Source organism: Misgurnus anguillicaudatus, chromosome 15, assembly GCF_027580225.2.
Source record: "Misgurnus anguillicaudatus chromosome 15, ASM2758022v2, whole genome shotgun sequence".
Lineage (NCBI taxonomy): Eukaryota > Metazoa > Chordata > Actinopteri > Cypriniformes > Cobitidae > Misgurnus > Misgurnus anguillicaudatus.
In genome coordinates, this window is record NC_073351.2 from 26,312,662 (window position 1) to 26,325,567 (window position 12,906).

Sequence of the window (12,906 nt, forward strand, 5' to 3'; positions counted from 1 at the left end):
GATGGGCAAAAATATATAAGTTAAACCAATTGTTTTGCTTGAGCTAGTTGAGAAGATCTGTGTTTAAAATATTAAATGAATGAATGGTTATTTTCAAATCCAGTCAAAATTCAGAATGGCTAGTGTTGACTGAACTAATTAAGACAAATCTGGTAAATATGTGGACTTATGACAGCTATGTTTCCTGACAACAAAATGCTCATAATATTACTGTTATTTGGTCACAAAATGTAATTGTAAGAGTTGTTCATGCGTGAATGTATGTGCTTAAAGTTTAAATATGCGGTCGGTTAATAAAGATAGCGTCTATTTAAAAATGTGCTCGGACACTTTCGGACGTAGATGAGCTCCATATAAGCTCCATAAAATCACAGATACTTAAGCGCTCACACCCCGCCCAGCGCAGCCTCTCCTCGGCAAGCCTATCAGACTGCTGGCTCTGATATCTCTGTGGCGTTCAAACATGCGATTTAATTCATTTTAATTTCTCATACTTAACAATGAAAGGGTTATGTTTTAAATCATATTTTAGGATTGCACTTAATTGATATTGCTGTTGAGTGATGTTTCATATCTTTTACATTTGTTATAACCGGACTGCATGCGAATTTGAACTTCAGAGCTGAAGGAGCGGGTGGAGAAATAGTCCCAATATCATAACAATCTTAAATAAAACTTCTAAATATGCCCGTGTGTGTACCCGTGTGCGCGCGCGCGTGCGCGCGAATGTACAGTATGTGCGTGAGTTTTTAATTTAAAATGTCTTAACTTAACTCGGAAGGATCTGAATCACAGGTCATTTCATCTGAGATCATTCCGCATGTAACAGCCCGGAATCACTCACTGTTTCCCACAACGACACAAGTCATCAGCCGTTTTCTCAAGGTCACGTCAGGTAAGTGTTTGTAAATAAATGTTAATTTTAGACTATATTAATTGGCAAATACGCAAATACTCGACGTTTTTGTAAACATATAAGTTATATAAAGGTGTGTTATGTTATGTGACCGACTTAAAGTGTGTGTTATGTTATTTGTCCGAGTTAAAGTGGAGCTATTTTAGTTAAGATTACCGGACAGGGTTTAGGACTCCGTCTTAATTATAATTGGGACATTTTTACAAACAAACCTTATAAAATACAATACTGGCGTGCATTTTGAGACAAAACAATAGCACTCATATGTTAACAGATGTCAGTATTTTAGTCAGTGATAAGTTCTGTCCGAGAAAACCGCCCAATAGTGTTTAACGTTAATTCAATTACGTGTGATGTCTGAGGGAAATTTGGCAATTTTAGGGTATACAATCTTTCACCGTCAAGCTTTATTATATTAAACATGTTATTTATGTATGTGTGTGTGTTTATATTCCTCTGTTTATTAAACCAGAGCGGTGATGATGTGGAGAAGGCAGACCAGACCACCACCAAACGCGAAGATGAGGCTCGAGGCGTGACAGTTATTTTTTCAAACTGAGGAGTTCGGACTCCGGACCGGCATTTCTGCTTGTTTGTACCCTGAGATAAGTAAACTTTCTACATTTTTGAACCGATATTACTGAAATATTTAGTATAATTAGTTAATATTTATTTTGTAAGAGTAGGTCTTGTGCTAAATAGTGATACTATAAGCTACATTTATAATATTTACCTCAGTTAAAAAATACTGCTGGTAACGTTAAAGCACTGACGGGCTTCGTCAACCGTCAGTTATAAAAGCTCTGTTAAATACATTTTGTTCCTGGTTTTAATGAATTACGTTACAGTCCTGCTTTATTTCTTTGTCATTTTAAATTAAATTGCCAAGCACAATAAGACAGCTGTGTTGTAAGGAGACGAAATTCGAGATAAAATGGCCCCAAACATCATCAGGAGTGCAAAAGAAGGAAGTAAAAAACATCTCTACGCCAATCTCATTGGAGAGGAAACCACAGAAGGTGCTTGTTCTTTGTCCAGTGTAAAGTAGCCTTATTTGCATAGTCAATGTAAAGGTTCTAGCACCTATAAATTGTATAAGTGAAAATATGAAAATAATGTTAGTATAAACTTTTTCCTTGCCATTGAAGAGTAAACTTGTTAATAAGGGGACGCTGGCTGAGAAAGAGTTAAAGTTTACCCACAAATTAAAATTGCCGTCACTTTCTTCAGCAGAACACAACAGAAGAAATTTTGAAAAAGTATGGTAATCGAACAACAATGGTGCCCATTGACCTGCATTGGTTTTGTGTCCATTAAATTGCTAGCAGAGTTGTTCGGTTACAGACATTCTTCAAAATCTTTTTTGTGTTAGTGTTCTGCTGAAGAAAGAAAGCTGTGAACATTTGAAATAACGAGTGAGTGAATGAGTTTTCTTTTTTGAGTAAAATGTCCCTGTAATTGATATCTGTACCTAATGTACAATAATTTGTATCTTTGTAGGTCTGGTGAGGAATGCTGCACTTATGTTATTGCAAGCATTATTTCAAGAAAATCCCAGCTTCCTTGACTGTGTAAATAGTGTAAGTATAGTCTTCTGTAATTTAGTTAGCATTTGAGGCACTTTATTTAAAGTAACATTCAATGTAAATATAAAAATATTACTCTGTTTACCCTTAAATAGCATACAGCTCCACATCAATTATTATGAGTCTTGTTGGTTCGTGAGTGTCCCTTGCCTAGTTGTCATACTTTATTTGTGTTATTATGGGATAATTTTAAGTCTATTTGATGGCTTCTGTTAATTGGTAAAAAGCACTTAAAAGGTGAAATGTTTGTTTTACAGGAACCCAAAGGTCCCACACCAACCATAGTGTTCAAAGGCTCTCCTGATCTTCTCAAATCTGAAAGTATCAACTTTATAATGGACAATGTGAACTTAATATGTGGAAGACATTGACATCACAGGCTGTGGAATGACTGTGTCACAGGTCGGAGAAGCGAACCGCCCCTGTCGCGGATCACGCTCCTCCTAGTTCCACCTCGAGGAGGTCCCAAAGCACCCCAATGACCAGACAAACCAGAGATAAGTAAAATATAGAAATAGAAACTTTATTTAAATTATTTAAAGCTAAAGTGGGGAATGGGAAAGGGAATGTAAAAATCTCGCTTCTCGCCCTCAGGGGGAGTATTACGGGGCCAGGGACGTTGGAGGGGTTTCCACGTGACTACAGCTGGAACACCGCTACAGAGCGTATCTGGGTGGGTTGGGCACACACCATCGAGGTGGCCCATGATGGCATCCACAAAGGTCCAAGACACTCCTAAGGTGAGTACAGACGACAAGCACACAGCACAACACTTCAAGAAAGCTTTGTGTATTTCCGTTTCAAGAGGTTCTTACTTGACTGTTGAACAGTGTTTCTTCTCTCTCCACAGCTCCTAGCCGTAGCAGAACTACGTATTTCAGCACCCGAAGGACTAACAACCCAGCCGGCATCTGCAGCGTATATCCAACGCGATCAAACTTCACTCTGACAAGTAACTTCCTATACACAACCACGCCGTCCTTTCGCCCGGACCAGCCCCGCACTCTTTCCGCCCGCTACCTAGCGGTCGCCGGATCAGCAGAGCCTGCGGACTCTTCGGAGGCTGGTCTTCGTTGTGCTGCCCAAGGCGGAAGTTGACTCGCCCGAAAATCGACCCTTCCAGTAACTTCTACCTTCTCTCTTTATATCCTCCTCCACTCACACAGCTGTGCCTTGTTTCAGCGAGTGCGGGGATTCCCGGGGAACCCGGAAGTGCCGGTATCTGTACAAACCGGGCCGGGCGAAACCTCTTCACTCTCCTTTTGGTTCCGCCCCGCATAGTCACTTCGTGACAACTGTTTGCGTTTTTTTTTCTCCTCAATGTTCAATACCCTTTTGCCATTAAGCACACAGTGACTTTAATTTATAAAATATATGCTTAAGTTTTAATACCTGTACAAAACAAATGTACAATCAACTTGTGTAAATTGTCATTCTATTTAATAGATTGTTCATGAATTGTCTTTAAATGCATTGTGATTTCGGTAACACTTTACAATAAAGTTCATTAGTTAACATTAGTTAATGTATTAACTAACTTGAACAAACCATAAGCAATACATTTGTTACAGAATTTATTCATCTTTGTTAATGTTAGTTAATAAAAATTTAAGCTTTAATTGCTTGTTCATGTTAGTTCAGAGTGCATTAACTAATGTTAACAAGATTTAAATAAAGTAATTGTTGAAATTAACATTAACAAAGGTTAATAAAGGCTGTATAAGTGCAGTTCATTATTAGTTTATGTTAACTAATGTAGCTAACTAATGTTAACTAATGAACCTTATTGTAAAGTGTTACCGTGATTTCTTTTCATAATTTCAGACACATGTAAAGGTTACTAAAAATTAGTACTGCATATACTGTACAGTATCTATGCGCAAGGGAAATAACTTGATTTTTTTTTTATGTATAGTGTAATTAAGAGTTTAGCTGTTTAATACAGAGATGTTTTTTATATATATATAATTTATATATAAACGTATGTATGTTTATTAAAAAGTGAAAATGCTTAATGGAAATAATTAAATAACTAAATGGTTGAATGTAATGAGACATTTTAAATGTAAACTAAAGTTTTGCTGTCTAATACAGAATAAAGAGATGTGATTTTAAGTAATTTTTATAGATTTATATTTCTGTATAATACAATTAATAAATAGTAAACTTTTATAATTTTCTAGATCGGTTATAATTTCTTATTAATAATAAATTACTCATAATAATAAAGAACCTTTAATGGTTCTAAATAGAACCATCTGACTTTGATTCAAAGAACCATTTGGGGTTCTTTTTAATGAACCCATTAAAGTGGTTCTATATTGAACCATTTGGGGGTTCCATATATGAAGCGGGTGATAGAACCATTTCTGGTTCGATATGGAACCATTTTTTTTAAGAGTGTATGTTAGCTGAAGCTATTTACTTCCAGTCTTTGTGCTAAGCTAAGCTGGGGGGGCTGCATCAGACAGAGTTACAGCACGCATGGAGATGAGAAAGGTATGTATGAACTTATCTAACTCTGGGGGATATGGTGAATAAGCTAAATTCCCAAAATCTGGGCGCGTTCCTCCAAAGGAGCATTTCACCCGTAGAAACATTAATCTTTATTGAAAGTGCGTCATGTTTGGAGTCGAAATGTAACATCGATTCCGAATTTAGTGCCTATTTGACCGAGAAAAGGGGTGTTTGTAGACTCATTTCCTGCTTTCAATGATGCGAAATTATGATTTTTACATCATTGAAAGAAGGAAGTGCAACACTGAAATCTGTATTTCTCTTGTCTTAGCGAAACTGAGTAAATGATGCATGACCATTCAAAAACATGACTGACTTAATGCAAATGGGTGAAGTGTCCCTTTCTTGTGTAGCTGGAAAATGAGCATATTTTAAAAAAAAGTGGAGTGTCCCTTTAAATAGCACAGTGATGCTGGCTGACCACGTTTTCACCCATTCTGTTGTTTCATTATTCCTCTGTTTGCCTTACAATAGCGCTCTTATGGAAAAAATGATCGTCCCACTTCAAGACAAGATAGAAGAGTGGAAGAAAACCGCTGCCCTGCTTGATAAAGACCACGCCAAAGGTGGGCCTGATTTATTATGATCGTCAATAGGATAACCTGTTCAATTTAAACACCATAAGTGACATCCACTTTCTGTTCATCAGAGTACAAGCGCTCTAGGCAGGAGATCAAGAAGAAATCATCTGACACAGTTAAGCTGCAGAAGAAAGCCAGAAAAGGTCGGTCACTGGTTTCTTCCCTTGTTTTCAGAGGATTACGGCTCTCAGTATGTTTGAGTATTAATGAATACGTGTCAGTGCTAGGGTCTTTTCTCTCTCAGCCCTTCTTGCATGCTGACTTCTGATGTCAAGATTAATTAGGTCAAAGAAAGATTATGAGGTTCAGCAGTAAGGTTAAAGGTCATGGGAGACTTAAAAGCACGGAATGGTATGCAACTGTTCCAGTAGTAAAGGCATACTTCCTTTGTGGTCAATAGAATTTAAAGGTCACCTAATAATGCAATTTTTCAAGATTTTTTTGTCCCTAAAATGTGTCCGCCCAAATAACTTAGATAATTTATCATACCATGTTGAAGATTTTTGGGTGTGCAGGAAAACATATACTGTTTTTAATAAGACAATCACCTTACTTGATTGTTCATAATATACGTGTGGTAATACATTATGTAAAGAAGATTTGAATTAGAAATGATGACCTAACTGTGGTCTTTGGACAGTTGTGGGCGGGGCCTGCGCAATGTAAGGTCAGTTTTCTCAGAAAACATCAACAGCTCATCCCATGAGACTGTTACGGGAATTGAAAAAAAGGAGTGGGCAGATTTTTATCGTTACAGGGTTGTGTACACACACAATGATGCGACACACAATTGTTTTAACAACATATAAAAGTTTTCGTATAGTGAAGCTACGTATGAGAAAATTGATGAGAAAATTGTCAATTTTGTCTTTTGTGTACCATGTCATTCTAAATCTGTATACTATAGCTTCATGAAATCCCAAAAATGACTTTAGCCGTGTGTTTGTGTGACTATGTATTTCTTTGTGTCAGTGCCTCTTTATGTTATGGATAAACGCAACATGAAAGCAAGCTTGAAATTAGATGATGGTTTCATATTATGGTGAACTAAATGTGTAGTATAATAAATAAATGTAATGATCTCCTTGCGCATAGAGCTTTGCTTTTAACAGATTTGCTTGCAACTGCATATCCCTGCATTCCCTTACAATTTTACAATCTCTTCATGGCAAATGGTCTTTTTCCTCTGCCCCTCTTTCTTTCTCTATTTCATACTGTGATTGGCTTGGCTTCTGCTTATAAACTATAGAAGTACCAGGTATGTATTCAGGCTTTTCCTTTATCGCTTCATGCATGTTTCGCATGGCCAGCATTTCATTTCATTAAAACAGCATTTGTTTCATGAGACTGTTTTGGTGTCCTTGTAAAGCACTGCAGAAAATTCCATCATCCACAAATTGTCCTCATCTCATTGTCATCCTTATCTTCAGACATAACAAAAATCTGTTTTGTGAAAGTACATCACATGCGGTGCTTAGATAAAGAGCAACTCTGTTAATGTTTTTTCTTTTCATTATACTGTATGGTTGTGAATGTTTCCTTGCATGAAGGCCCACAGCAGTGCCATTATCCACCCTAATCTTTGTTGATATCTACATTAAACATTTCATGCGTCATATTGTATCATTTTCAGGTCATAAATCACTTCATCTTGGTGTAATTGTTTGTAATGGATGTATACTGCTTTATATATCCCACTGACTCACTGTATCTCCCTATCCGGTTCTCTCAGGTCGAGGAGGGTTACAACCTCAGCTGGACAGTGCTATGCAGGATGTGAGTGACATGTACCTGCTAATGGAGGAGACTGAAAAACAGGCCGTGCGCCGAGCCTTGCTTGAGGAAAGGGGGCGTTATTGCACCTTCATCAGTTTCCTGCAACCTGTAGTGGTGAGAATGCCAGACAGAGGTTTTTGGTTAAGGCTGTGTCCAAAATCACATACTCTGTATAAGTAAATACCTAATAAGCTTAAAATAGTATGTTCTCATAGGACAGTAAAGTGTCCATCGAGACAGCAGACGACTCTGGGCTGGAGCCGCAACGGATCCGGCCCGGAGTCGTCTGCTCTCTGGGATCCAGCTGGAAGATGTACAAAATGTAGTTAATGCGGGTAGGAAACCCAGATAGAAATAGACTCCAGGATGGATCCACACTTTCTGGGAATCTTGGAAGTATTTGGTTTTGTATGCAGCCTGTGTGCCGTTTAGGAGTTTGTTGATGTGTGATGTGTGAGTTTGTTGATTTTGTTCGAGTTTTGTTGTAAATTTCGGCAAGGAGGAATCTAAAGTCGAAGTTAATTTTCTCTTTTTAGAACGGTGAGATTGCCATGCTGGGAGAAGCCACGCACCTCCAGGCCATTATTGATGACCTTACTGTGTTGACCACTGACCCACATAAACTACCAGAGAGCAGTGAACAGGTGCTTAAATACACATTAAAATTATGTGTGTATGCTAAAACAGAACCATTTACAGTGATGTTTTTATACACTCACCTAAAGAAATATTAGGAACACCATACTAATACTGTCTTTGACCCCCTTTTGCCTCCAGAACTGCCTTAATTCTACGTGGCATTGATTCAACAAGGTGCTGAAAGCATTCTTTAGAAATGTTGGCCCATATTGATAGGATAGCATCTTGCAGTTGATTGAGATTTGTGGGATGCACATCCAGATCACGAAGCTCCCGTTCCACCACATCCCAAAGATGCTCTATTGGGTTAAGATCTGGTGACTGTGGGGGCCATTTTAGTACAGTGAACTCATTGTCATATTCAAGAAACCAATTTGAAATGATTCGAGCTTTGTGACAAGGTGCATTATCCTGCTGGAAGTAGCCATCAGAGGATGAGTACATGGTGGTCATAAAGGGATGGACATGGTCAGAAACAATGCTCAGGTAGGACGTGGCATTTAAACGATGCCCAATTGAAACTAAGGGGCCAAAAGTGTGCCAAGAAACATCCCCCACACCATTAAACCACCACCACCAGCAGCCTGCACAGTGGTAACAAGGCATGATGGATCCATGTTCTCATTCTATTTATGCCAAATTCTGACTCTACTATCTGAATGTCTCAACAGAAATCGAGACTCATCAGACCAGGCAACATTTTTTCAGTCTTCAACTGTCCAATTTTGGTGAGCTAGTGCAAACTGTAGCCTCTTTTTTTATTTGTAGTGGAGGAGTGGTACCCGGTGGGGTCTTCTGCTGTTCAGCCCATCCGCCTCAAGGTTGTGCATGTTGTGGCTTCACAAATGCTTTGCTGCATACCTCGAATGTAACGAGTGGTTATTTCAGTCAAAGTTGCTCTTCTATCAGCTTGAATCAGTCGGCCCATTCTCCTCTGACCTCTAGCATCAACAAGGCATTTTCACCCACAGGACTGCCGCATACTGGATGTTTATCCCTTTTCACACCATTCTTTGTAAACCCTAGAAATAGTTGTGCGTGAAAATTCCAGTAACTGAGCAGATTGTGAAATACTCAGACCGGCCCGTCTGGGACCAACAACCATGCCACTCTCAAAATTGCTTAAATCACCTTTCTTTCCCATTCTGACATTCAGTTTGGAGTTCAGGAGACCAGGACCACACCCCTAAATGCATTGAAGCAACTGCCATGTGATTGGTTGATTAGATAATGGCATTAATGAGAAATTGAACAGGTGTTCCTATTAATCCTTTACGTGAGTGTATGGTTCACTATATAAATAAGGACATTCATAAAAGATTATAAAAACTTAGACTCAAACACATAAACACAGACACAGTGTCTCAAAATCATTCGATTTTTCCCATTAGGTTATTGTGGATCTCAAGGGTTCTGATTACAACTGGTCCTATCAAACCCCTCCCTCTTCTCCTAGTAGTATCGGCTCTAGGAAGAGCAGCCTTTGCAGGTACCCTGTATTTTTTATATATTTTTTGGCACACTTTTGTATGGACTCCAAATGTAGTTTGTGTGTTTATTTGGAGATTAACACTAATGCTTCCTTTGTCTTGCTCTCAGTTTGGTGCATTTGCCACCAGGTGGCGCCCATCGCCTGAGCAGCGTCTCCTCTCACGATTCTGGATTTGTCTCACAAGATGTCAATATGCACTCTAAACCTCCCTCTCCTATGCCGTCTGACATCACTAGCCAGGTCATTAGCCAGTTAGTCTTTTTATTGTTGTCGTTTATGTCTGTTTTATTACTTATTGATGACCCCTCTTTTCTTATCTCTGTTAAACAGAAGTCATCCAGTTCTGCATCCTCGGAGGCTTCAGAAACGTGTCAATCTGTCAGTGAGTGCGGCTCTCCTACAATAGTAAGTAGATTTTTTTTTTCAATCTGGACATTAGATTAAGGTTTTAGTTATATATAAATGTCTGTAAACGTCATTATGTGATGTTTTGATATTTTGATAGAATTCCATCTGCAATGTTTCTTTATTTTCTTTAAGTTTATAAGTTATGTAAATGTTCCTTTAATTTAACCAATTAAAGTCAGCAAACATGAAGTCACAATTAACCATTTACTCTTCATACACATTCCTGGTCCTTCACATACTGTGATAAGTCAAATTGATCTGGGAATGTTATTTCATGCGGCAAACAAATCTCCATCAATGTTTTGATTTGATCAATACTTCACAATATTTGATTTAGCCATCCTGTCATCCACAGTTCGGCTCATCTTTTGCTACCTTTCGTCCCGCTCACTGTTTTAATGACTCCATCAGGGCTCACTCTTACATTCTTCCTGCGTCCCCTTCCTATAACCAATCCCCGGGATCAAACTCCCCTTCACCCACATCAAAGGTTTCTTACTGGAAGGTTTGTTTTTCATTTTGACCATTTGGTCACCCTTTGCTTATTTTGTTTAGCTTTGTTGTGCAATACATTATTTGTTATATTTTGTTTGTTTTATCTCATCCCATTTAGTTTTTTATCATTCGCTTTCCATCATTAACTAACATCCGGCTTAGGTTTATTGCTTATGTTTGTTGATTTGTTCCAGTCAACGTTGGCTAAATAAGTAAACAGAAATTGTTGATCCGTGCTATCTGGTTATATTATACATGACTTTAAAGACGTATTTTCTCTCACAGCAAGACTGGTCAAAGGCAGGTCAGTATGAGCAGATGGGAGCAACCCGACAGCGCAGGACTGAGACTGCAGAGCCCTCTAGTGGTCTGGGAGGGAATGGAGTAATGCACTCTGAAGGGTCTTACAGGACCAGAATGACTTCTAAAGAAATTACAGTAAAGGTACTCTAGTAAACTGATATCCCATCTTAAATCTATAACATGGGTCCTCAACAGGGGGCCGGGGACCTTTTGGGGGATCCCTGGTGATATTACCGGGGGTCCTCCAAATATAGTTTGAATTAAAAATAATTGTTGGGGGAAAATAAAATTAGGCAACAAAATGCATGAATAGGCTTACAGTAAAAATTATAACTAGATTAAATAAAATGTTAAAATCTATTTATCAGTAAATGTGAACAGTATGTGACCACCATAACAAAATATGTGACCCTGGACCACAAAATCAGTCATAAGGGTCATTTTTTTTATTGAGATTTATACATCATCTGAGAGCTGAATAAGCTGCATAAGCTTTCCATTGATGCATGGTTTGTTAGGACAGGACAATATTTGGCCGAGATACAACTATTTGAAAATCTGGAATCTGAGGGAGCAAAAAAAATCTAAATTGTTTTTTGAAAATATTTTTTCTAAATATTTTCTTTAGAAAAACATATTACTAATGATAAATAAATTTTTAATATATTTAAAGGAGGAGATTTACAAAATACCTTCATGCAACATGATCTTTACTTAACTCTTTCCGCACCATTATTTTTTTAAGTTGCCAGACAGCGCCAGCATTTTTTATGATTTTCTCAAAAGTTTAATGCCTTTTCAGAAAATGTTCTTCATTTAATAAACATATAATATATCAAAAGAAAGAACAGACCCTCTGCTTTCAAACAAAAAAAAAACACGCTTCATCCTATCTTCATTTGTTCTCTTTTTATTACCTCTCAAATATGGGTAGTTTTTTCAAAAATACAAAATTTTGAGCAAAAAGCTGAGATAATTAAATTTTTGTGAAGGACTTTTGATAGAGATCAGATTCAGAACGATGATCAAAACATACACAGAGTTTGAACTGTTTTCCCTTAGGGGTTGCTTCCAGGCTTTATACGTTGAGTAAGAGCGCCACCTGGTGGATAATAGCATAAATACGGATTGCCAGAAAAACTCGTCATTGGCATGGAATGGCGTTTTCTTTTAAGTCTAATTTATAGTTGTGCATAGGGTCTACGCCGTAAGAAAATTTTTAACAGCGCGTCAGTTCTATGCGGACCGCAAGCGATGTGATTGGTCAACTAAAACCCCTCCCATCAGGTAAAAAACCCTGCATCATAGGTGTTTCCGTTTGCGACGGTGAGAACAAAGATGGGCCAAGTTGAGGAGTGATTTAACTCAAACTGCAACATTAGTCGCTGTTTATTTATAAAATGCTGCGTAGAAACCATCCTACATTTGATCTTATGATCATTTATCAAAAATGTGTATGTGTTATTCATAAACCGAACTTACGCGCAGAATGTGCGTACCCCTTTCTTTCAGATGTGAAATTTATAAATCGCAAATGATCTTGAACTTGTGCGCAGTTGAGCAGTTTCAAACCTCCGCCTTTAAACGATGCCTAATTAATGTCATAGACATATAAAAGAGCGCTTGTCAATGTTTAAACCCAATTTCAAGCAGCAAGAATAGCTTATATTTCTAAAAACCTGCAGCAACCAGACAAGCAAAAGTGCGTACGTCTGCTCAGAACCTGACGTGGTGCTAAGCACTTTTCCACATCAACGACAGTTTTTATAAATATGGACTTTGCAGTGGATTTTTGCGTACGCACGCTTTATGATCAAATCTGTGCGTACGCACGCTTTAAAAATGAGGCCCCTGGTCTCCTCAAAACATACACAACAAGTCACTTTTTCTTCTTCGTTTGTGGGTTAAACTGGCCAAGCTGCTTCTTCATTGATGGTCGCGCTGCAACTGTGGTTACGCGCGTGGATACTGCCTACCAGCGGTCTGCATCTGTGTTTGCACGTCGAAGCTGCTACGCCGTAGGACATACGCACAACTATAATGAACCCTTTAATTTACAAGTTATCTAATCAATGGCGGGGAAAGAGTTAATATCTATAATCGATAATTTTGTAATTGCTTCAAATATACCAATGTTACTTATGACTGGTTTTGTGGTCAAGGGTCACATGCAAACCCAGTTTTAATTTGACA

At 38.1% G+C, this 12,906-nt stretch overlaps 1 protein-coding gene across 3 annotated transcripts in view; it reads left to right on the forward strand.

The window, feature by feature from the left end:
- Positions 1–12,906, forward strand: part of mtss1la (MTSS I-BAR domain containing 2a) — a 34,656-nt gene that overhangs the window by 19,416 nt on the left and 2,334 nt on the right. For 2 of the 3 annotated variants that reach the window (XM_055173490.2, XM_055173493.2), the window contains 9 exons: positions 5,494–5,585; positions 5,669–5,743; positions 7,333–7,490; positions 7,913–8,020; positions 9,407–9,504; positions 9,615–9,747; positions 9,838–9,912; positions 10,271–10,420; positions 10,696–10,854. In XM_055173490.2, coding sequence (XP_055029465.2) covers positions 5,494–5,585; positions 5,669–5,743; positions 7,333–7,490; positions 7,913–8,020; positions 9,407–9,504; positions 9,615–9,747; positions 9,838–9,912; positions 10,271–10,420; positions 10,696–10,854 — 1,048 coding nt within the window. The remainder of the gene's footprint in view (positions 1–5,493; positions 5,586–5,668; positions 5,744–7,332; positions 7,491–7,912; positions 8,021–9,406; positions 9,505–9,614; positions 9,748–9,837; positions 9,913–10,270; positions 10,421–10,695; positions 10,855–12,906) is intronic. The other variant, XM_055173492.2, reaches the window with a different exon arrangement.